Source organism: Diorhabda carinulata, chromosome 6 (assembly GCF_026250575.1).
Source record: "Diorhabda carinulata isolate Delta chromosome 6, icDioCari1.1, whole genome shotgun sequence".
Lineage (NCBI taxonomy): Eukaryota > Metazoa > Arthropoda > Insecta > Coleoptera > Chrysomelidae > Diorhabda > Diorhabda carinulata.
The window spans coordinates 1129161-1154815 of record NC_079465.1 but is presented as its reverse complement, the minus strand read 5'-3'; the positions used below and the strand labels follow the sequence as shown (position 1 = coordinate 1154815).

Genomic DNA, 25655 nt, shown 5'->3' with positions numbered 1-25655 from the left:
TCCGACCCTGCACTCAAAAAGTTCTTCAGGCTTCTTAGCTCAAGTAGTTATGAATATTTTGGATTGTCATAGGCCTTTCCACCCACAGTAGGGTTCTGGTCCAAGGTATGGAGTCGTTTCCTTTTTTTTTGACAAGACTGTCTACTTCTTCTCTTCCTGGTATACCTTGGTGGCCAGGAAGTCACAATAGTACATATACACATATGTGATCATGGATTTGATGACCTTTTGGTACATCCGGAATACCATTTTAGGCTTAAGTTCCCATGTTTGGCCAATAAGCAATGGTTTTCGCAATTACCATTAAAAAGTATGAATTTAGTTCCATTAACAAAATGAAAACTCTTAATATGTGGATTGAAATTTTATAAACAATAAAAATGCAAAAAGTTTCAGAAATGTTGTGTAAAAGTAAATCTTTCGTTTCTTTGAGTCTCATTCCATTCCGATGTGTTTAAAACAAAAAGAAAACAATAGCAAAATCGTCAAAAATATATTACTACTACAGTACATCCTAATTTTAATAATTTTACAAAAATATAAACTAAAACGTTCAATTAAATCGTATATAAATCGAAATATTAATTAGTGATGCAGTCAAACTGGTTAAATTAATATGAGGGTAACTAATTATGTTTTAGTTAAACATTTGGATCATTTTCTTGAGATTCTGTATCGTCCTGTTCACCCAACATCTCCTAAATTAACAGCGGTTTGACGTTAACCTAAATGTATTATAATATATTCAACTTACCTGTAAAACTTCAACTAATTGCTTGGATTCCTCCAACATTTCCTTGCATATCCTGTTTTCTTCTTTTAATGTCGAAATATTCTCCTTCAGGACTTCGATTTCGTGTAAACTATCGTTTAAAGATTGTCCCCTAGTTTCGGCGAGTTGTTTCCAATAGTCGATACTAGGTTCATCAGAAATTAAATCTTCTTTTGTTATAGTAAGTTCTCCAACTTGTACGGCTTTATCTGACATCGAGATTTTTTTTTTGTTAGGTTCGACTTTAGAAGAATCCCTATATAAACGATAACTGAAACTAATAATTATGAAATTTTATAATAACTTACTTGGAAAGTTGAGATTTTAATGAATCTTTCGTAGACGATCTGCCGATTAAATTTTCTTTATCTGTAGCATCTCTTTGTAAATCTTTAAACATTCGGCGTGTATCTTTAACATTTTCCTAAAAAAGAACTTATCTTTAACATAAACATAACCTATATCGCATTTTTTGATTACCTGATCTTGTGATCCAATTGTTATGATTACTTTTTTCTGAGGTTTCATTTTCAGACGTTTATTAATAACAAAATAATTGTTAACTGTTCTACTATAGCCACTACTAAAAAACTAGAATACTACGAATAAAAAAATATAAGCAAAGCACATGCCAAAACAAAAACTACAAATATAACCGTTAGGAAATTTATAGGTCGGGAATATTTTTTATAGGCGTATTTTCGCGAACAAAAAAATAAGAAGTTCAAATATATTTATTTTATTATATTCTCTATTCCATTATATTTTATTATAAGCTATTATAATTATGTAAAAATTGCTAGGAAATTTTTAAATAGATATCAATTTACGTCAAAGTAAAGAAGTGTTATCTGTCAACTTCATTTTGCATTTTGGGTTTTCTTGAAAATGCCTTTAATAGTACAGGACTGTATTACAATTTAACGGAAAAATAAAATAGATTTTCATAAGAAATATAAATCTTTATATTTTATTTAATTTAACCAAATTTCTTTGAATAACTTTTATATGTGCGTATCAGCGAACAAATAGCTGCGATAAGTAGCTCAGCCCTATCTAAATATAGAGGAAACGGACTCTGTTGCGTTTTTTGTTATCAATATAAAAATAAAATTTAGTTTTAGTAGAATAAATTTTCAAATTACAACCTATTTTAGAATTAAAATGTTCAATTACTTCACAAGTAAGTAAAAATTTGCTTAATCATAATGTAGAAATAGTATACAGGGCGAATCATGAATTAAATGAAGTAAGCTAATAGGTAGTAGGAAAATCAATCATCCGGTATACAATTCGGCACCATCTCATACATAAATTTGTGTAGTAATTTGATAATTTCGAATATCCGGTCAAATTTAGAACTAATATAATAAGTATACAAAACAATTTGCGACAAAAACTGATATGCTGTCTATGCATGAAATATTATAATTATTTTAAATAACCGCAATACATAATGCAATTCGAATATTTCCATATTCAAATTAGTGCACTTGGGCTTTTTTAGTATTGCCATTGTTTCTTTACAGAATTGGTAGTTTCTTAAAAGAATCACAAATGAGGTAACGCAAAATATGGTTTCCTAATAAAAGCACGCAATTAAAGGTAACGCATTTTTTCTTATATAAAAATCACGATCTCTGGTTGAAATTAAAGCAATTGGGGCTTCCATTTTTTAAAAAAATAAAATAGATATGCCACTTACATAAAATATATATATGATTAAAAGATATCTGTAATCTATGTATAAGTATGAAGATTAAACAGATTTGTAGATATTAATGAAAATTGTTGGAATCACAATATATATTTGGTCAAAGTACAATGCTTTTTATGTATTTATTACTCATCATTTATATGTGGTTTAACACAAATCTACTTCAAAATAAAGTTTAAAAAAAGAAATTACTTTTTTCTTGCAGGTTTTTCCAAGAAAATACCGCTTATTGTAATTAATTAATTAGAAGATGAGAACTGTCGAGGTAAAACATTTTTCTTAACGAAATACTTATAAATAATGACACAATGTATTAAAAAAAACCAAATTACCGTTTCCCCGATCCCTTCTTTGTCTATTATGACATAGCGCCATTTAATATACATTTTTGCGGCGTTGCCGCGTTTATTTATTCTTTTTAGTTATACAGATTTATTGACGTTTAAAAAAGACATACCTTAATTTAAAAGGTTGTAATAAATCGTAATTTGTTTTAACAATGAAAGTTGTAAATGTGGACTGAAGGTACAAAATTGACTTGGTACAATTATTCAGACGTAGGTAAATATCTGGGTTATTGGAATTATGTGTATTTACTTAATTTATGAAGATAGATAACACTTTTTATCTGTTCAATCAGTGAATTATATCGTATATGTAAGTACTACGTGGTGGAATATAGTTTTGCAATGACAATCCACCCATCGGTAAGTTTTTCCGAAATTTTTTATTGAAATATTGAATAAAAATCGTAGATTTGTGTTTGTTGATTTAAGTTACTTTTCAAGCCTCTAAAATGATAATTAAAAGCGGCAACATATGAGTAAGAGAGAGATAGATTATTGCGGTAATTTTATTGGGGGTGATAGGGGCATTTTTATGTAGTATACGATTTGTTTTATGAATAATTTTGATTTAGTGAAAATTTCCTGTACAGAACCGGAGTTAGGGGTGAATTCTTATCGTATGGCGTAATTTGTCGAATTATATTGAGAATTTGGGGAAGAATATAGAATTATAGATATCGATATGTTATTTAAATTAATTTGTTTATTATAAATTTTAGAATAAAACAACTTTTTGTTTGATAACCGGCATTGTGATTGGATTTACTTTAGCTTTTATAGTACTAGCTCCGTCTACAGTGTATAGACCAGCAAACGAATACTCGAAAATGTACAAGGTATGTATATAAACGAAAGTTTTCATAAAACCGAAAACTCATTTATAGAGTGGTACGTTAAAAAAATATGATAACGAACCGCCCCCTATTGATAATCACGGTCATCGCGACAACCACCACGATTTCCATAACGAAGATGAACTAGACGATGTTGAAGACGTCGGAGATGTTGGACAACATGGCGACAACGACACGTTTCATAAAATGACGGATTCGTCTTTAGCCGAAGCTCTAAAAGAAAAGGTAAGCAACGAAATACGCGCGAACACGTAAAATAAATCTTATTTTTTAGGTTAGGATACTATGTTGGGTGATGACGGGTCCTAGCAACCACGACACCAAAGCTAAACACGTCAAAGCCACGTGGGGGAAAAGATGCAACATCCTACTTTTCATGAGTTCCCAAGCAGGTAACTAGTAACGTAACCGTCCCACCTCTAGTTACTTTATATTTTAATCCAGATCCGAACTTGCCCGCTATTCCCCTAAACGTCAGCGAAGGCAGAGACAACTTGTGGGCGAAAACGAAAGCTGCTTATAGATACGTTTACGAAAATTATTTCGATCAAGCCGATTGGTTTATGAAAGCGGACGATGATACGTAAGCGGGTAGCTCAAATTAAATATATATACCTTGGATTTTTTCATTATTTTCAGATACGTAATCGTGGAAAATCTGAGATACATGCTGCTTTCCGTTAACCCGGATATGCCGATTTATTACGGATGTAGATTCAAACCGTACGTCAAACAAGGGTATATGAGCGGCGGGGCGGGGTATATACTCAGTAGAGAAGCAGTCAGAAGATTCATTGAGGTAAATAGAATAGGTTGGACCCAATTTTTTTCTTACAGATCGCACCAAAGTTGCTTTCTCTTAGATAGAGGGTTAATAGTGTCAAAATTCTATAAATCGCGTTGTTAGAGAGTTATTTATTAACTCTAACCCTTCATCGATGTTTCAACCACCTTTTTGGGTACAAAACTAGTTTTATTTCGTCGATTTTGGGGGCCGTGGGGAGCCCAAACTGTCTCTAATCAATCTGTATACAACGCCATGATAATATTGTCAATAAATGTCTTTAAATAACGTTGTATATAAATTCTGGGTTAAGTAATAGTTCTAAAACCCTTCATCGATGTTTCAACCACCTTTTTGGTACAAAACTAGTTTTATTTCGTCGATTTTGGGGGTCGTGGGGAGCCCAAACTGTCTCTAATCAATCTGTATACAACGCCATGATAATATTGTCAATAAATGTCTTTAAATAACGTTGTATATAAATTCTGGGTTAAGTAATAGTTCTAAAACCCTTCATCGATGTTTCAACCACCTTTTTGGTACAAAACTAGTTTTATTTCGTCGATTTTGGGGGTCGTGGGGAGCCCAAACTGTCTCTAATCAATCTGTATACAACGCCATGATAATATTGTCAATAAATGTCTTTAAATAACGTTGTATATAAATTCTGGGTTAAGTAATAGTTCTAAAACCCTTCATCGATGTTTCAACCACCTTTTTGGTACAAAACTAGTTTTATTTCGTCGATTTTGGGGGTCGTGGGGAGCCCAAACTGTCTCTAATCAATCTGTATACAACGCCATGATAATATTGTCAATAAATGTCTTTAAATAACGTTGTATATAAATTCTGGGTTAAGTAATAGTTCTAAAACCCTTCATCGATGTTTCAACCACCTTTTTGGTACAAAACTAGTTTTATTTCGTCGATTTTGGGGGTCGTGGGGAGCCCAAACTGTCTCTAATCAATCTGTATACAACGCCATGATAATATTGTCAATAAATGTCTTTAAATAACGTTGTATATAAATTCTGAGTTGAGTAATAATTCTAAAACCCTTCATCGATGTTTCAACCACCTTTTTGGTACAAAACTAGTTTTATTTCGTCGATTTTGGGGGTCGTGGAGAGCCCAAACTGTCTCTAATCAATCTGTATACAACGCCATGATAATATTGTCAATAAATGTCTTTAAATAACGTTGTATATAAATTCTGAGTTGAGTAATAGTTCTAAAACCCTTCATCGAAGTTTCAAACACCTTTTTGGTACAAAACTAGTTTTATTTCGTCGATTTTGGGGGTCGTGGGGAGCCCAAACTGTCTCTAATCAATCTGTATACAACGCCATGATAATATTGTCAATAAATGTCTTTAAATAACGTTGTATATAAATTCTGAGTTGAGTAATAGTTCTAAAACCCTTCATCGATGTTTCAACCACCTTTTTGGTACAAAACTAGTTTTATTTCGTCGATTTTGGGGGTCGTGGGGAGCCCAAACTGTCTCTAATCAATCTGTATACAACGCCATGATAATATTGTCAATAAATGTCTTTAAATAACGTTGTATATAAATTCTGAGTTGAGTAATAATTCTAAAACCCTTCATCGATGTTTCAACCACCTTTTTGGTACAAAACTAGTTTTATTTCGTCGATTTTGGGGGTCGTGGGGAGCCCAAACTGTCTCTAATCAATCTGTATACAACGCCATGATAATATTGTCAATAAATGTCTTTAAATAACGTTGTATATAAATTCTGAGTTGAGTAATAGTTCTAAAACCCTTCATCGATGTTTCAACCACCTTTTTGGTACAAAACTAGTTTTATTTCGTCGATTTTGGGGGTCGTGGGGAGCCCAAACTGTCTCTAATCAATCTGTATACAACGCCATGATAATATTGTCAATAAATGTCTTTAAATAACGTTGTATATAAATTCTGAGTTGAGTAATAATTCTAAAACCCTTCATCGATGTTTCAACCACCTTTTTGGTACAAAACTAGTTTTATTTCGTCGATTTTGGGGGTCGTGGAGAGCCCAAACTGTCTCTAATCAATCTGTATACAACGCCATGATAATATTGTCAATAAATGTCTTTAAATAACGTTGTATATAAATTCTGAGTTGAGTAATAGTTCTAAAACCCTTCATCGATGTTTCAACCACCTTTTTGGTACAAAACTAGTTTTATTTGGTCGATTTTGGGGGTCGTGGGGAGCCCAAACTGTCTCTAATCAATCTGTATACAACGCCATGATAATATTGTCAATAAATGTCTTTAAATAACGTTGTATATAAATTCTGGGTTAAGTAATAGTTCTAAAACCCTTCATCGATGTTTCAACCACCTTTTTGGGTACAAAACTAGTTTTATTTCGTCGATTTTGGGGGTCGTGGGGAGCCCAAACTGTCTCTAATCAATCTGTATACAACGCCATGATAATATTGTCAATAAATGTCTTTAAATAACGTTGTATATAAATTCTGAGTTGAGTAATAATTCTAAAACCCTTCATCGATGTTTCAACCACCTTTTTGGTACAAAACTAGTTTTATTTGGTCGATTTTGGGGGTCGTGGGGAGCCCAAACTGTCTCTAATCAATCTGTATACAACGCCATGATAATATTGTCAATAAATGTCTTTAAATAACGTTGTATATAAATTCTGAGTTGAGTAATAATTCTAAAACCCTTCATCGATGTTTCAACCACCTTTTTGGTACAAAACTAGTTTTATTTCGTCGATTTTGGGGGTCGTGGGGAGCCCAAACTGTCTCTAATCAATCTGTATACAACGCCATGATAATATTGTCAATAAATGTCTTTAAATAACGTTGTATATAAATTCTGGGTTAAGTAATAGTTCTAAAACCCTTCATCGATGTTTCAACCACCTTTTTGGTACAAAACTAGTTTTATTTCGTCGATTTTGGGGGTTGAAAATATTCAGTTTATTACACTCGTCATATAAGCTAATTTCCCCCATTCTATATCAGCCATGTTAAATTTTAAACAATTTTTTTTCCAAATATGATTATTTACTTAACCTTTAGTTAGGTTTGCCGAACAAAAATAAATGTAGACAAGATAATAATGGGGCTGAAGACGTCGAAATGGGTAAATGCCTTGAATCAGTTGATGTAATCGCTGGGGATTCACGAGACCCGGAAAATAGAGGGAGATTTTTCCCTTTTTCACCTGAGCATCACCTAATACCTGGTCACGTGGATAAATCTTTTTGGTACTGGAGTTACATTTATTATAACGAAACGCCGGTAAGTCATATAACCCGTTTTAAAATTTTTTATTTAAATAATTATTTCTAAATATTTTGCTGTGATATGGCAACACTGTTATATTTAAATATTACGTCGTATATTTCCAGACGGCACATCTACGCGTGTTGTGTCGGTGTATCAATGCAATAAAATGTCGATTGTGCATTAATTGTGATTCCAAATATTTTATTTCGTTTAGGGATTGGAGTGCTGTTCTGACAACGCCATTTCATTTCACTATATCCGCCCTAACATGATGTATGCTATGGAATATTTGATCTACCATTTAAAACCTTTCGGAATCGCTTATAATCCAGTTTTACCTGACGAACTTAAAGGTTTTATTGCAAGACAGAAGGACGAAAAGAAAATTAACCAACGAAAAAAACAACAAAAGCAATGAAAAAATGTGATATTAAGTAATTAAAGCAAACAAATTTTGTTACGATTAGGAAAATCGAGGAGTAGTTTTTGTTTTTTTCGTTCCCCGTGTATTTCGAGACGACAATTTAACGATAAGAAAAAAAAGTTACGTTTGATATCCCTTTTCTTTGGTTGTAGTTAAATTGTAGATTATACACGAGTCCATGAAATATTAACTAATTGTATGTTTATACCGCCATGTTGTTAACCTACAATACGTTAGAAGTGCGTTCCAACCACAATGGAAAAGATTTTTTATTTAAAATAATTGAACGGAAATTTTTTTATGCTGGAACGTATCTATTAATATATTTATGTCATAACATTGCAAAATATAATTAACAGAAGATCTATACTATCCATAACCTCACATTTAATATAACAACTATTATGTTAAATAATGAAATCGTACTTTTGTATACTACGAAAATTACTCGTTTGATTAAAACCAAAGATATTATAATTTTCATGTTTCTAATTTTAATAAAGTATTATTTATTTTATATAACTTTGTTTTTTACTTCCTGTCTTAGAATTTTGAAAACACTCCTCACCATTAAAATCGCTTTTGGATGTTTTAACTGTCAAAAATTATGAAGCTATCAATGATTTTTGGTATAGGGAAAAATATTTTTTTTACTATTAAGCCGATAATTATTCAAAATTATAAAAATAAGACCACATATTCATAATATGAGAACTTGAGAACATAAAAAATTGAAACTAACACGGAAACTTTTTTTTTGTAGAGCCGTGTCATTATTTGAATCTTTTCGATTCATCATTACGTCTAAATAAAGCACAAATACCAAATTAATTAATTGGTAATACAAATTAAAATAAATTTAAACTAAAATCTCGTATATAACTTCTAGCACATCAGTTTTAACCTTCAGTTTTTTTTGTTATTGACAGAAAGAGTTACCGCACTTTTTTTATACATACAATTTATTGCGCAGGCGTGTCTTTAGATGTGCTGCTCTAATATTGTCTGGAGCTTCTGATAATACAGTCACTTGGTAACAGGCAAAGGTTGTTGTTGTGTATGTGTTCAGTGAACAAAATGGCTTACGAGGGATTTTATTATTCACAGGTTAATTTTTTTTCTAATTATATGTTATATGATTCGTTTTATGAAATATATAGATTTGGTATTGAAAATATATATGAATATCGTATTTTAAACGAATTATTATTAGTTTAAAAGATATAAAAAAATTTTTTACAACAATAAACCATAACATGTTTTTTATTACGAAATATTCATCATCTTTATCATTCATCGCTTACCACAAACTTTGTGAAGCATCAAATATTATCTAGTGGTCGATAAAAGGAAGAATATATGTAAACTGAATCAACTAATCTCATAAAATTACCGGTGATACTTTTTTTGTACAATTAAGATAAAATAAATTTTACAAAACTGACGTAATGAAAACGTAGTCGTCACAAAACCAATTGACCAATAAGATTTGCGCGCTAATTGCATCGAACGCAGCTAGTTCTGGATTCAATACTTGAACATAGTTCATTGCAATAAAATTCCGCGAAACATTATTGTTTTTTTGTAGATATTTTCACTAAAATGTGGTCGTAATTGCCCTAGTCATTTTTTTTCCATCATTTGGTCTATCAATCATCAATATATTTATAGAGGCTCAAAATATGTTTATAATTATCAGCGAATGGCCCTTTTCTTTCTTTAACACATCTTCCCACAATTTTTGTAATCACAATCCTTATTTTTCGTTATTTGTACAACTGTACTTGGACAAAGAATACAAATTAGGCGGCAGTTAACGTGTTTAGTTATTTAAATCCAGTATAATAAGTAGTAAAGACAAAAAAGCAGCCTATATTGATAAAATAACAAGTTTTTCTAGAAGTGTTTTTGTATGAGACACATTTATGATAAAAATAGTGATTTAGGTCTTTTTAATTCTTTCTAAAAGTTTTGCCGTCCGAAGAACATGTGTAAGTATTAGAAGAAATTCAAATTTACCCATATAGCACGATTAATACAAAAATTAGTTGATAAATTAGATAAAATATATTATAAAATGAAGTATTACGACGTATTGCTATATCTCTAAACGCTGCGTTGCCAAATTTCAATCTTCTGAAGTTTCTTGAACTGATTTTCAATTATTATTTGTAGAATATCCGGAAAGCATTATGTCATCAAGAAAATATTTTTTTAATTGTTTTCTATATTTTTTTACTATTACTAAACGAATATGTCTCTATTAATTGAATAATAACTGGATTTTAAATAATTTATATATCTATTGAAATATTTTTAATTTGGCAACGTTGGTGTCAAGCTACGAATAGACGATGTTGTGATACATCAATTATTTAAAATTTATAAATACAAATATATATATATATATATATATATATATATATATATATCATGAGATTTATACCCTTATTCGTCATTATTTATATTGAAATGAAAATAAAATTAATCATCATGCAATAAATCAAATTTATAATCACGTTCAACAAGATGGCGTATTGCATATAACCCTAAAAAACCAATTACCCGAAAATGAACAATACCAACAAAAAAGACGATTATTATAACCTCAAAAACTCACTGTTGATCTAGTAAAAAATAGTTACCTGTGAAAACAATGATCATCGTTTTGGTAACGATAAATAAACAAAATTTCTTTTCGTTTTGATTTTCGTATAGTGCGGACGTGAAATACGAATTGTGTCAACTTGTAACGTATTTCGTGAGTATTAATCTATTTTTTATAACATAAAAACACTAGAATAAGAGAAATAATCAAATAATTGATGAGGATATCGTTAATTTCGAAATAATTAATTGGAATATGTTATTTGGTTACGTTATATATGAAAATTTGACAATGACACACTGAAATATTTACAAATATACTTTATTATTAGAAGTATAAGTGATAATTAATAATATATTAATTAATACGTGAATGAAATTGAGAATTATTTTACAAATGTTAATTAATGGTGATGCGTTTCAATACATCGATCGGCAACACTGCGGCGGCACAATATGATGGCGATGAAAGGTTAGTTCAATACGAAGCATGCGCGTATCTATTCGTGCTTTTTAACAAGGATTTAATTGCGTCTGAGATTTGAAATAATTTTGAATTCTTATCAGGTTTTGATCAAATTTTGATTTAAAATTTTTAATTAATTTGTTTTAACGTAATTTCCATACAAATTTATGTTTAAAATAAATAATAAATCCATCAAAACAAGTTCGTCATCTACGAGGGTTGCTACATAAGTTTTGAGATAGACAAATTTAAACAAATATCTATAATTGGATATGGCTTTGTTGTTTTTTTCAAAATATTGTCCGTTAAGTTCACTTTTGCATGCGTTTGAGGCAATTGTCTAAGCATTTTTTCCATTCCGATTGAGGTACGTCCAAAACAAGTGATTTGAGGCATCGATCGCGACGTTATATGTAAAAAAACGTTGAAATAGCAATTAATTTTTGATCTGTGGGAAGAATAAGAATGTTATCCTTTCTAATGGTGTCTTTTAATAGGAAATTGAACGAATACGTTAGTTAATTGAGGTTATGTATTCAAAAATTATTTTCCGTCATTTTTAATGGTAATTATCAAATTTATTAAAAAAATTGCACTATTTTCATTACCAAATCTATTGTTTTGATCTAATTTCCAGCCGGGCGATAATCTAACATTTTTCTTTTCAGTATCAAACTAACAGATTACCACCCGTACCACACGTATTTCGACGAACGAATGCGATGTTCAAAGGGAGTACAAATAACTGGTATTTTTATTTTCGTAACTCTGTACAGGTTCATTTTATATTCGATATTATCTCGAAAAAATTTTTTTTCAAATAATTATTTACGTATATCGGTCACGTCCACGATAACAAAATGATTATTGACTTTTGGTTGAATCAAAATGATTCCCACCTCTATACATCGAACTAATTGTTTATTATTTATAATTGTTTAATAATTTTTATTACGAATCTACCAATGACAAGATGGTTTTTTTTATAGTTCAATCCAGTGTAGTATATTAAAATACAGTGTTGTCATGTTTTTTGAGTTACGACAATTTACAACTATGAAATAATCGAAATTAATAGTTGCTACGTTTTATTAATTATCATTATAAAAATTTATTTTAACGCAAATTCTAATTAAAAATGGATTTAGTTATAAAAAGTATAAGAAATTTTTACGAAAAATTTCGTATTAGTTATTACGAGTGTGAACTCGTGGCAACGTCTAATGAAACGATCGACAGGTCTCAAGAACAGAGATGATGGGGCATATTTAACATTAGAAAGAGATAGTAGAACTTTGAATATAAATCGAACGGAGTATTAGTTGGTAACATATAATGAAACGGTTCACAATTCTCAAGAACAAAGATAATGAGGTATATTTAGCGATAGAAAGAGATATAGAATATAAATCGAACGTAGCAACATTTAATTAGACGATCGGGATTCTTAAGAACAGAGATAATGGGGTATGTTAGAAAGAGATAAACGAAGTTTACTATCTAAATATCAATTTAGCACAACATTTGGTAGGTGGATATAACTGGTTTATACTAGTGTTTTAAATATAAGGGTATAATTTCAATTTAATGCAAATCGGGGTGAAAATATTGTGAAAAATAGCGAAAATTGAGTTGAATAATAATACACGATATATTGAGTTTGTACAATACATTTCATTTCAGAATTATTTAGATTGCTATTGAAACGGATCGTTAACGTGTAAATTTTTTATCAACAGATTCTTTCGCGTCACGTTATCAGCTCGTGCCGAAAATTTGCAGACATTTTGAGTTGACTGTCTGGCGTTGTTTGTCTTGGAAATTATACAGGTTGTCCCGCTAAAGTTAACGACGAACTTTTAGCAATATTTGATTCGATTAGTTAAATTAGGCACTGTATAAATGAATTAATACGCGATTAATATCTACAGTAACGATCAAAATTATTTATTTAACTCTTTTAATGGTAATTTAAGGATATAATGAGGTCTCATTTTTGAAATACGTAGGGACATTAAAAATTGAGCTTAAGACGTGTACGAAGTACCAACTTTCAAAAGTTTCGCGATATTTCGATTGGTCAGAAAAAAGTGACGTGTGGATACAGGATGAATTTTAAATTCTACCAGCAAGGCTCTAAAAAAAATTAGTACAAAACGATGCGACGAAACATTCCTGATCCATAGGCGTATCACTTTTTTTTTGCAAACACTTTAAATAAGAATTTTTTTCGCCTAATTAATTTCGGTGACCATTTAATTCGATTATTTGCTTCACACGTCAAATCTTTTTGACAGCAAACGCTATGTCAAATGTCAATCGTCATTTCGTGCAGGATGGGACTCGGCTCGACGCGTATGGATTAGAAATTGGGTTTTATTACTCTCTCGCGTATAAAACTAGATTATAAAGTCGTTTTCCTTTCCAGGTACAGTCGTAAAAGCTATTATTACCGAAATAATAGTAAATTTTCGTCGCCGTTTAATCGTACCAAAGTTTTTGGTAAAGGAAATTACTTTGCGAGTAACGAACATAAAAATGACAGTAACGTCGAAACCGAACCGAACGACGACAATGAAAAAACGATAAAAAATGTTCCGGTAGAAAAAGATCAAATCGTTCCGAAGACAGCTTTGGAATTTGTATTAAACGACGTTTTGATTTATGAGGAATCGAAAGAAACCGCCTCGGATGATTTCGGAGTTGTAGACTTGGATCTATCTGAAGACAAACCGGAGGAATTGCTGAAGCGATTATCCGAGGACTCGAACGAATCCACGATGTATAAAACAGAAGAAGAAAATTCCAAATCTCGCAAACGAAAATGTGGTTCTAGTGGAAGATCGTCGTCGGAGACTGGGATATCGAAGAGGAGCCGTTACGATGACGATAATAACGAAAAAGACACGATTAAAGATTTGAATCACCGATTTTATCCCAGTTTACCAAAAAATTATACAATCCCGAAGTTGGAGAAGGCGAAACGGGTTTTTTCAAAAGCGGATTCGCCGTGCTACAAACCGATACAATCTTTTGCTAAAGATAACGTCGCGAAGGCGAACAAAATCGAAATACCGAAATTTGATGGGGAGGAAAACGTAGATAAAGCGAAAAAAAGTCGCATAAAACAAAAGGAAACCAAAAAGACAAAATCTTCGGAATCGCAAAAGAAGAAAAATTGCAAAAACGAAAATTCCAAAACGCGTAAACACGACAAAGAATCTAATAAAAATGTTTGTAAGAAAAAGAAGGATTCCGTTGAAAATGGGAAAGAAAAAAATGAGAAATCGCGCGAACATTGTCCGAAGAAAAACAATAAAAAAACTACGATTAAAAAACACGAAAAAGAAAACGAAAATAATAAAAAATCTACCGATAAAGACGATAATAATCGAAAAAATTCAAAAATTGATCGATACAAACAAAAATTGATGAGATTATTCAATTCCGAAGACGTTTCACTAGAATCGACACGAGATAACCAGAAAAAAATCGAAAAAAAATCGATAAATACTAGCGAAGAAAATGACGGGCAAATAATTCCACCCGAACCGATCGAAAATGAAAAATTCGAAAGCGTAAGCAAGAAATTGGAGGAATTGTTCGGTACGTCGAGTGATAAAACCGAAGAAATCTCGATGATAATCGATAAAAAACAAAAGAAACTCAAAAATATCGAAAACCCCCCGAAACTTAGTGTAGATTTAGAAATAAGACGACCCGTAGAAAAGGAAATCGAAGAATGTTTGTCCCGTTGCGAGCAGTTGATAATTCGACCGGTCGATTTTCAACAACTCGAACCAACCGCTACAAATATCGATTATTGCGAACCAGCTACGGCGGCATCGATTAAAATCGAAGCATCGACTAAAATTTCGAATGCGCAAATCATCGATTTGACGATCGACGACGATTGCCAAGACGTCGATCAAAACGAAAATTGCGTAGGTCGAATTGGTGACGACGCGCTACTAAATTCGCAATCGAGAGATCGTAATCGTGTTGTAATAATCGATGAATCGGAACCTACCCCGTCGCCCACTAATTACAATCAATATATAACGAATACGTTTCTAACTTTGGACGGAAACGGATTTCAATTGTTATCGAATAATTCCCCATCGAATCGATGCTTATCGAGTGGAATTCCATCAGGTTCGTCGAAATCGAAAGACGCAATCGATAATCGAACTTTATCGAATGATGAAACGGCGTCATCCGAATCGAATGGGGGCCACGAGAATCGATTTTTATCGGAATCGTCGCGGTCGAAAGGGAAACTTGATGATCGATTTTTATCGAATGGAGCTCAATCGAGTTCGGTGGTAGCATCGGCATCGAGAGGCGTTAAATATGTCCGCGGTAAAGTAACGTCTTCGACAAACAGCTCCCGACTTAAATCGATACCATCTTCATCGGGAGGCCTTCGCACCGCCGCCGCCTCATTTAACCAAACATCAATAGAACCGTCACCGATTGGTGTCGGGAGCAGTACCGTTGGACCGATGTTACCGCCATGGAATGGTGTCCAATTAGTGTCGTCGCCTTCGAAAGGGGCCGCTCAAAATAAGTCTGCCCCAACGATTTCGCCAATTTTAAATGGTAGTTGTTTGAACCAATCAGCGGTACCACCGACGAGACGTTTCCCTTGCAAGAAATCGGGCGCCGATACGTTGGTTCCGGACGAGGTTCGATTGCCCTTTGGGGAATCCCTGAATGTTAATGACACGCAATATTCGTCGTTTACGGGGGATTTGCGAACGGTTGATGTAACTAATCGTCGACTTGTGGGGGTAGCGCCCATGGATAGTGCCAGATCGGATTCGACGGGATCACTTGACGAAGGAAATGATAGGTGAGAGACTGAAACGGGATATTATGTCCTTGAACCGCGCTAAAACTAATCAACTCGAGCACCAGGTACCTCGCAAGGTCTTCTCCGTCGTGATATTCTTGTTTAACGATTTCGAAAACCTCCAGGATGCATATACTTGTCCAAATTGTCGACTAATTTCCATGGAGCTCCAGGAAAAGACGTAAAACCGTCACTCCAGGTACACCAGGTACCTCGCAAGGTCTTCACCGTCGTGATATACTTGTTTAATAATCTCGAAAACCTCCAGGATGCATATATCTGTCCAATTTGTTGACTGATTTTCATGGAGCTCCAGGAAAAGACGTAAAACCGTCACCCCAGGTACACCAGGTACCTCGCAAGGTCTTCACCGTCGTGATATTCTTGTTTAATAATCTCGAAAACCTCCAGGATGCATATATCTGTCCAATTTGTTGACTAATTTTCATGGAGCTCCAGGAAAAGACGTAAAACCGTCACTCCAGGTACCTCGCAACGTCTTCTCCGTCGTGATATACTTGTTTAATAATCTCGAAAACCTCCAGGATGCATATATCTGTCCAATTTGTTGACTAATTTTCATGGAGCTCCAGGAAAAGACTTAAAACCGTCACCCCAGGTACACCAGGTACCTCGCAGGTCTTCACCGTCGTGATATTCTTGTTTAACGATACCAAAAACCTCCAGGATGCATATATTTGTCCAATTTGTTGACTGATTTTCATGGAGCTCCAGGAAAAGACGTAAAACCGTCACCCCAGGTACACCAGGTACCTCGCAGGTCTTCAACGTTGTGATATTCTTGTTTAACGATTTCAAAAACCTCCAGGATGCATACATTTGTCCAAATTGTCGTCTAATTTCCATGGAGCTCCAGGAAAAGACGTAAAACCGTCACTCAAGGTACACCAGGTACCTCGCAAGGTCTTCACCATCGTGATATTCTTGTTTAATAATCTCGAAAACCTCCAGGATGCATATATATTTCCAATTTGTTGACTAATTTTCATGGAGCTCCAGGAAAAGACGTAAAACCGTCACCCCAGGTACACCAGGTACCTCGCAGGTCTTCACCGTCGTGATATTCTTGTTTAACGATCCCAAAAACCTCCAGGATGCATATATTTGTCCGAATTGTTGACTAATTTTCATGGAGCTCCAGGAAAAGACGTAAAACCGTCACCCCAGGAACACCAGGTACCTCGCAACGTCTTCTCCGTCGTGATATTGTTGTTTAATAATCTCGAAAACCTCCAGGATGCATATATTTGTCCAATTTGTTGACTAATTTTCATGGAGCTCCAGGAAAAGACGTAAAACCGTCACTCCAGGTACCTCGCAACGTCTTCTCCGTCGTGATATTCTTGTTTAATAATCTCGAAAACCTCCAGGATGCATATATCTGTCCAATTTGTTGACTAATTTTCATGGAGCTCCAGGAAAAGACTTAAAACCGTCACCCCAGGTACACCAGGTACCTCGCAGGTCTTCACCGTCGTGATATTCTTGTTTAACGATACCAAAAACCTCCAGGATGCATATATTTGTCCAATTTGTTGACTGATTTTCATGGAGCTCCAGGAAAAGACGTAAAACCGTCACCCCAGGTACACCAGGTACCTCGCAGGTCTTCAACGTTGTGATATTCTTGTTTAACGATTTCAAAAACCTCCAGGATGCATACATTTGTCCAAATTGTCGTCTAATTTCCATGGAGCTCCAGGAAAAGACGTAAAACCGTCACTCAAGGTACACCAGGTACCTCGCAAGGTCTTCACCATCGTGATATTCTTGTTTAATAATCTCGAAAACCTCCAGGATGCATATATATTTCCAATTTGTTGACTAATTTTCATGGAGCTCCAGGAAAAGACGTAAAACCGTCACCCCAGGTACACCAGGTACCTCGCAGGTCTTCACCGTCGTGATATTCTTGTTTAACGATCCCAAAAACCTCCAGGATGCATATATTTGTCCGAATTGTTGACTAATTTTCATGGAGCTCCAGGAAAAGACGTAAAACCGTCACCCCAGGTACACCAGGTACCTCGCAGGTCTTCACCGTCGTGATATTCTTGTTTAACGATCCCAAAAACCTCCAGGATGCATATATTTGTCCAATTTGTTGACTGATTTTCATGGAGCTCCAGGAAAAGACGTAAAACCGTCACCCCAGGTACACCAGGTACCTCGCAGGTCTTCAACGTTGTGATATTCTTGTTTAACGATTTCAAAAACCTCCAGGATGCATACATTTGTCCAAATTGTCGTCTAATTTCCATGGAGCTCCAGGAAAAGACGTAAAACCGTCACTCAAGGTACACCAGGTACCTCGCAAGGTCTTCACCATCGTGATATTCTTGTTTAACGATCCCAAAAACCTCCAGGATGCATATATTTGTCCAATTTGTTGACTAATTTTCATGGAGCTCCAGGAAAAGACTTAAAACCGTCACCTCAGGTACACCAGGTACCTCGCAACGTCTTCTCCGTCGTGATATTCTTGTTTAATAATCTCGAAAACCTCCAGGATGCATATATATTTCCAATTTGTTGATTAATTTTCATGGAGCTCCAGGAAAAGACGTAAAACCGTCACTCCAGGTACCTCGCAAGGTCTTCACCGTCGTGATATTCTTGTTTAATAATCTCGAAAACCTCCAGGATGCATATATTTGTCCAATTTGTTGACTGATTTTCATGGAGCTCCAGGAAAAGACGTAAAACCGTCACCCCAGGTACACCAGGTACCTCGCAGGTCTTCACCGTCGTGATATTCTTGTTTAACGATCTCAAAAACCTCCAGGATGCATATATTTGTCCAATTTGTTGACTAATTTCCATGGAGCTCCAGGAAAAGACGTAAAACCGTCACCCCAGGTACAGCAGGCACCTTGCAGGTCTTCTCCGTCGTGATATTCTTGTTTAACGATATCAAAACCTCCAGGATGCATATATTTGTTCAATTCCTTAACGAATTTTTACGGGGTATTAATAGACGACGTAGATGTTGGCCACTTTCGGCCCCAGGTTCCTTCTGCATCGTCGTCCAAAACCCCCCTGTGTTGTAAAATCTCCTGTCCAGCAATATTTTCTAACTATTCGAGTTGCATTTTTCTAAATGAATTTTTCCTTTGCACACATGCAATTTTTTTTTCAAAATTTTCGTTGGCAAAGTTTCCCGAGCCTCTCCTGGATCGATGGACTTTTATTTTTTTTTTCTAATTACACAGACAGTCCTCACTAGAATTTCACCTAAATTTATTCCATTTTTTCTACAGAACGGCATCAAATACACTCGAACGCCCTCGACATCCCAACGCGACCATAAATCAGATTTCATCGAATAGAAGGGTGTCTCAACCTCGACTTTTGTCTAATATCACCCTTGAAGATTGGCAGGAACACATCGGGCATTACATTCGGTTTATAGAGCAATCGATGCACTACGACAACCAATATTTAACTTGGTTAAAATCGAAAAACTTCCCGTCCGACATCTACACCAAAGAATTCAAAATGGTGGCAAAAATTCAAGAATTTCGTTTTTCTAATTACGCCAAAAATTTGATGGTCAAACTCCATTTGTCGAATATCAACACCCACTTGACTGTCGTTCATGTAGACGAAATTTACAATTTTTTACTCCGACAAGGTTTAAGGATATCAATAGTGCGGATGTACACGTTGTTGTGGAAACTGATGGGATTCTATCCATCTTTCTATAACAATCACGTAGCGTTGAAAAATTTGTACACATTTGTGCAGAAATGCATCGAAGCCATCGTCGCCAAATCTGCACAATGTCAAGGTAAGTTTTTTTACGACTTTCACGTAAAACAAAATAATGTTGAGTTGCCAATTAAAAAAAGAAGCAAATACATTTACATCGCGAGAAAGAAAGAGATAACAATATAAAATAAAATAATGTCGTCGAGTTGTCAATTAAAAAAAGAAGCAAATACATTTACATCGTGAGAAAGAAAGAGATAACAATATTTGAATCATATCAACTTGAATAAATCAGTCTGTTTATGTATATATATACGAGGGAGATTTGAAGATATAACGTGACATCGATTTATGATTTTTTTTTATTTTTAAAAATAACGTCAATAATAATACGAGGGCTGTAGGTTATTTTGGTAGTTTTTTTTTTGGTCATAACAAGGTATTAGTATTATTTTATTACGAGGGTTATTTGATTGTGACTTTTTTTAAAAAGAGTGTATAAGAAGAAAATGTGTTTTTGCTCGGTTTGGTATAATGAAAATCACGTTAATTTGGTGTTTTCGATTCCCTCGAATCCATTTATCGAGGTTCCAGTTTTCGGAAATTAGTAATTTTTATCAATAATTGTATAGTTTCGATTTCAACGACTCCTGGAACACATTATACACACAAATTAGTAAAAAGGAACCGAATCAGGTGTATATGGTGGCGCAAAGACAAAAGTTTGCTATTTATAGTTGAAAGCTTCAAATCAAGGTGCCTGATGGTATTTGGTACTGATGTATCTGAAGGCCGTCGTATCTAAAACGTTCTCTGATTCGACTGTGACATATGACAGACGCATAAAATGAAAAATTGTATTGACCAATTATCGTTTTCCCTCATTTTTGTTTTTTTTTCCATACCTCGGTCGATGGTACGTACATTCGACCGATTTAATTGATACCACCGTCATCTGATGGCTTAGCTGCTTATAAACCAACATCTCGTCGAAACTTTTTCGTCACGCTTCGTAAATATCGTAGAGGACAAAATTTGTATAGAGATGGGAATAGCTGTTCCGAATAACGGTTTGATAAAACGTGTACAATTGTCGAAATTAATTTCAGATTATAGAAAAGAAGAGTTCACGTCTCAGCAAAGATCAACGCTACGTGAACAAATAATCATGTTCAATTCATTAGTGTTGAATTCTCAAAAAAATGACCATTATCGTAAATTGAATCGTTGTGCAGATCGAAGAAATCAGTTTCCGTATCAACAACCGCCGCCTAGTCAAACCTCCAATGCCAAAACGTGCGATACGAGGCGGCCGTCCTTGGTTGGCGATTTTGAAGCGTCCGAAGATGGTTCCAACAAGGTGGACGATCATCCAGGTCAATCGAAGGTGACTTCCGTACCAAGTACATCCAAGTATTCTCGTCAGAGGTGCCAAACTGGCAACAGAAATAGAAAAAAACCGACTGACGCTTCTATTTCTAATGAAGTTGCTCAAATTAGTGTCCCAGTCGACGACGACGTTATTGATTTGACGTGGTTGAAAAACGTGCTGTCCTCCGAGCTCGACGAAGCGATCGATTTCATGATCATCAAGAAGGAAGAGGTCGAAATTCAAGATGATTCAATGCTGGTAGACGAAAATCACTTTGCTTCGGTAAGTTTACTAATACACATCTCAACATAATTTACGATTATATTGATATACAAAAAAAATTTTTAATTTGTTGCGTCCGCAGTACCTTACTTTATGGACAACCCTCGTATTCTATATTCCCAAATTAATTATTACTAATATGTCGTGTTCATTATTTATGGTTATACACTTTAATTTAGTTATGGAATTGTTAATAATAACTTACATAACGTACATATAAAGTTTCATACCAATAAATTATTTTTATGTTGAAAAGTTTAAAAATCGTGAACTCAGCATAGTCATTGTGTAGTCATAACTCGTTATAGCAGCGTTGTCAGATTTCCTGGATGAAATTATTTAAAACACCAATGAGTTTTTAAAAGTATCTACAGAATAAAACAAGCATCTTTGTTGGATGACATAGAACACAAATAAAATTGAACAAAAATGCATAAAACACAATTGTTTTAAAAATTATCGAATGTAAATTTCGTTATATGTGAGTTTTCCATTATAAATTTAATAACAAACGATAAAATTTATTGAAATGTGATAATTATGTGACATTTGGCAATGCTGCTTAACGAATATGATGCGTAGTATTTTCCGAACATTCCTAAATCATGTTCGGATTAACTCGACATAGTTTATTCTACTACCACTTGTTTTTTCATATTTTTTTTTTAATTTGACGTTTCCTATTGTTTACGTCATTGTTCATGAATTGAATTAATAAATGATGAATTATAGTTTCGATAAAACTTGAAATAACAGGATCTACTTTTTCCTACATTGTAAAACAATACGTTTGTCGCCATATTGCTTATTGAAAAATGATCCTACTGCGCAACTGCGTCGTAATAATAAAATTAAATGACACAATTCACCAACTTGCTTTTTAAAAACAATTTATTTGGCGAACTGATGATTTAATAATTTAAAGTTGGCAAGTGGTTACACTAATCTGACTATCGTAGTAGATGAATATCAACTGACCGATTAAACATATTCAAAATTTATAGCATGATAACTTGATGAGGTTAGAGTTCGTAATACTAAATAGTTGATGATGATACGTCGCTGTCAAGAGGGTTGTTTTGGATAACTTAACCAGAAAGAACTTGTGTGAAATATTAGATTAGAATTTAGAGATGGGAATTTTTATTACGTACAGTTTAAAAATAACAGTAACAAATCGTCGAATTATATTTTTTAAATATGATTGGATTATTAATACGATTTAACTTGATTTAGTATTTTTTATGATAATAATAATCTGATACGTAAGTTGCTAAAAACCGTCACATGTTTAAAAGACAACAATCGATCACTCGATTAGATTTTTTATACGAGGTTGTTAAAAATATCGTCCACTCTACAAAACTGTGAAGGTCATATAAAAAATGCAACGCATTTTATAAACAATTTTAACAAAAATGCAAACGGCGGTGAAACGATGATTTTGTTTAGCTTTGTAGCAGATTTTTTCATAATACCTGACGTTTATTAATTATAAGATTATGTCAGCATACTGCGAACTGGATAACGACAAAACCTTTTGATAAAATTTATTATCAACGTTGCACATGTTGGGTCTTCAATTCTAATTTATGGTTTCTCAGAAATCTTATCTATATTTGAAGGGTAAACAAATACAAATAAAATATCATTCACGTCCAGAGCTTCGTAATTTTGTTAAAATTTATCGTTTTACCAGATATACGAGGTTTGTTCGAAACGTATTTGTATCTTTGGGTTAAAATTTATCGTTTTACCAGATATACGAGGTTTGTTCGAAACGTATCTGTATGTTTGGGTTAAAATTTATCGTTTTACCAGATATACGAGGTTTGTTCGAAACGTATCTGTATGTTTGGGTTAAAATTTATCGTTTTACCAGATATACGAGGTTTGTTCGAAACGTATCTGTATGTTTGGGTTAAAATTTATCGTTTTACCAGATATACGAGGTTTATTCGAAACGTATGTGTAACTTTGGGTTAAAATTTATCGTTTTACCAGATATACGAGGTTTGTTCGAAACGTATCTGTATGTTTGGGTTAAAATTTATCGTTTTACCAGATATACGAGGTTTGTTCGAAACGTATCTGTATGTTTGGGTTAAAATTTATCGTTTTACCAGATATACGAGGTTTGTTCGAAATGTATCTGTATCTTTGTGTTATTTTAACCCAAATTTTGAAATTTTGACGTATTTTTCGACACATAATTTTTGATTCCAGCTTCAAATTAATAAATTGGTCATCAGCGGAAGACATTGTATATGCAATAAACCGGCTATTTTAATATGTAGTTGCCGTATGGCTATGTATTGTAGCAATAATTGTCAAGTAAGTATTGATACTAATTTTGAATTTCATTTTATTTCTCATTCGACCAAATTGAGACGACGAGACGAGACCTTCAAAACCTTTCATAATTCAACTAATCCAACTGTAATTTCCCGCTTCGTAGCATCGATTCTAGACCATTTTAAAAACTTCTATCTAATTACAGTTCATACCATTTGAAACGGCAGTTTTATTAACGGTTATTCAATAATAGATGGAGCCACTCGTCATCATTTATAGTATTCGCTGAGCTTTTGACTATTGTCGTTAGATGGCGTGCGGCTGCTTACATGTCGCAATATTATCATTAAACGAGTTTGGAATGGAACCGTTTAATTACCGCCGTTTCAAATTCAAGAAACGTCAGTGGATGAAATGAATAATTTAAAGCGGGATATACGAGGTGTGTTTAAAAAAAACGACGATCCTTGAAATATCGGTACATTTGTATAAATTTTTTTGGACATACCTCGTAAATATTGGAGAGGTGAAATGGAAATCAATTTTTTTTTGTTTTATATTTTCAGATAATACATTGGCCGGAACATAAGAAAATGTGCGTATATAAAAAGGGTTAACAAATATTTTTTTTCACGTTATTATCGTATTTAGGGGGAAAATAGTGCAAAAATATTTGTTCCGAAAGTTTTATTTGACTTATCGGTGAATTTATAACGAAAAAAACGGTACCGTTGCCTCTCCCCCCAAATTTTATGTTTAATTAGAAAAGTTAACCACCGAAAGTTATTTTTTTAATAGTCTAGTGATTGTTTGAAAATATTTTTGAGTTTTCTACCCTAAAATCGTTGCAGTACACCCCTAAAAACTAGAAAATATCAAAGTTAAAATTGACTTTGAAGTTAGTGAGGGTGCTTTGGACTTATCCAATATATAAAAATAGGGGGTGGAAGTGGATGCGAAGGTAATTTAACGATTACTTTCAGTGTATAAAAGTTATCCTGTGATTTAGGTATAAGGAAATTTTCATACCGATTTTCATCGATTAATGGATATTAGACCCCTATTAGACCGTAAAATCCTCGAAATGATATTTTTTTCTCGATAAAAACAATTTTTGCCCTACAAATTTTGGACAAATTTTTACACGATTTCGATTGCCCTCGTATAATTTCGATACTGAGGTTTTAGATTTTGTTTTTACTCCAAAAGACTTTGGTTTAATACAATATTCATAATCCATCCATGAATTAGATGTAATTTATAAAATGTGATAGTTTTGAATTCAGTTGAGAGAATGTTTTGTATTATTTTGTACTTGTTGATATGAAAAAGAAGTTATTAAAATTATTTGTAACAATTTCTCGAACGTTATTTTTCCTAACTTTACTCATAATTCACTAAAAAGACCAATTTGCGAATCCACTGCCATCTCTTATGTAGTGAATGAACTCGCTTTGATCACAGTATAGAAAAAAAGTTTCGAATATCGCACGCACCATCTTTTATGAAATAGATTAACTAAAATTAACTATTGAACAAAAATGGCAGATTCGCAATATCGCATTTGACGTCTATTACGTAATAGGTGAACTAAATTAGGATATTGGATAAAAATTACAGATTCCTATTCGATTAACTAGATTGAATAATTGGATCAAAAATGGCGTTTTCCAACATCGCCATCTATTGTGTAATAGATAAAACGAATGAGTATTACAGTTCCCTGTTCGATTAATTAGGTTGAATCATTGGATGAAAAATGGCGTTTTCCAACATCGCATTCGTCACTTATTGTGTAATAGACAAAACAAATTCCAAAATTGGATGAAAATAAATTAGATGGATTAGATTGAATCACTGGATAAAAAATGGCATATTTT

At 33.4% G+C, this 25655-nt stretch overlaps 3 protein-coding genes across 5 annotated transcripts; 2 read left to right on the top strand and 1 right to left on the bottom strand.

Annotated features, from left to right (window-relative positions):
• Positions 1-479: 479 nt before the first annotated feature.
• On the bottom strand, positions 480-1425 carry LOC130895157 (uncharacterized). Its single transcript, XM_057802328.1, has 4 exons — positions 1253-1425; positions 1081-1196; positions 755-1028; positions 480-698 (listed from the first exon to the last, which is right to left on the bottom strand). Exons 1-4 carry the CDS (start codon positions 1298-1300, stop codon positions 642-644), a joined length of 495 nt encoding a protein of 164 aa, XP_057658311.1. The 5' UTR covers positions 1301-1425; the 3' UTR covers positions 480-641.
• A 450-nt stretch (positions 1426-1875) lies between these two features.
• Positions 1876-8214, top strand: LOC130895155 (glycoprotein-N-acetylgalactosamine 3-beta-galactosyltransferase 1-like). Of its 3 annotated transcripts, XM_057802326.1 has the most exons (10): positions 1876-1955; positions 2302-2377; positions 2695-2754; positions 3556-3672; positions 3721-3915; positions 3965-4082; positions 4135-4273; positions 4330-4489; positions 7533-7754; positions 7957-8214. In XM_057802326.1, the coding sequence occupies exons 3-10, from the start codon at positions 2740-2742 to the stop codon at positions 8158-8160; spliced, it is 1170 nt and encodes a 389-aa protein (XP_057658309.1). In that variant the 5' UTR covers positions 1876-1955; positions 2302-2377; positions 2695-2739; the 3' UTR covers positions 8161-8214. The 3 variants fall into 3 exon arrangements, with proteins under 3 accessions (XP_057658309.1, XP_057658310.1, XP_057658308.1); XM_057802327.1 differs by lacking the exon at positions 1876-1955 and having other exon boundaries at positions 2286-2377; XM_057802325.1 differs by lacking the exons at positions 1876-1955; positions 2302-2377; positions 2695-2754 and adding an exon at positions 3114-3196.
• A 980-nt stretch (positions 8215-9194) lies between these two features.
• LOC130895280 (uncharacterized) lies at positions 9195-25132 on the top strand. The gene is made up of 7 exons (XM_057802503.1): positions 9195-9273; positions 11908-11987; positions 13668-16094; positions 19376-19905; positions 20936-21480; positions 23707-23814; positions 24342-25132. The coding sequence occupies exons 1-7, from the start codon at positions 9226-9228 to the stop codon at positions 24390-24392; spliced, it is 3789 nt and encodes a 1262-aa protein (XP_057658486.1). The 5' UTR covers positions 9195-9225; the 3' UTR covers positions 24393-25132.
• The last annotated feature ends 523 nt before the right edge of the window (positions 25133-25655 follow it).

Excerpts from the sequence above, each read along its gene's own strand:
- LOC130895157 (XM_057802328.1), bottom strand. The coding sequence starts at position 1,300 with ATGAAACCTCAGAAAAAAGTAATCATAACAATTGGATCACAAGATCAG. Across the intron at positions 1,197-1,252 it reads CAATTGGATCACAAGATCAG|GAAAATGTTAAAGATACACG; the intron begins GTAATCAAAAAA and ends GTTCTTTTTTAG. Across the intron at positions 699-754 it reads AATTAGTTGAAGTTTTACAG|GAGATGTTGGGTGAACAGGA; the intron begins GTAAGTTGAATA and ends CTGTTAATTTAG.
- LOC130895155 (XM_057802325.1), top strand. Across the intron at positions 3,916-3,964 it reads CCGAAGCTCTAAAAGAAAAG|GTTAGGATACTATGTTGGGT; the intron begins GTAAGCAACGAA and ends CTTATTTTTTAG. Across the intron at positions 4,490-7,532 it reads CAGTCAGAAGATTCATTGAG|TTAGGTTTGCCGAACAAAAA; the intron begins GTAAATAGAATA and ends CTTAACCTTTAG.
- LOC130895280 (XM_057802503.1), top strand. The coding sequence starts at position 9,226 with ATGTGTTCAGTGAACAAAATGGCTTACGAGGGATTTTATTATTCACAG. Across the intron at positions 9,274-11,907 it reads AGGGATTTTATTATTCACAG|TATCAAACTAACAGATTACC; the intron begins GTTAATTTTTTT and ends TTTTCTTTTCAG. Across the intron at positions 23,815-24,341 it reads ATTGTAGCAATAATTGTCAA|ATAATACATTGGCCGGAACA; the intron begins GTAAGTATTGAT and ends TTATATTTTCAG.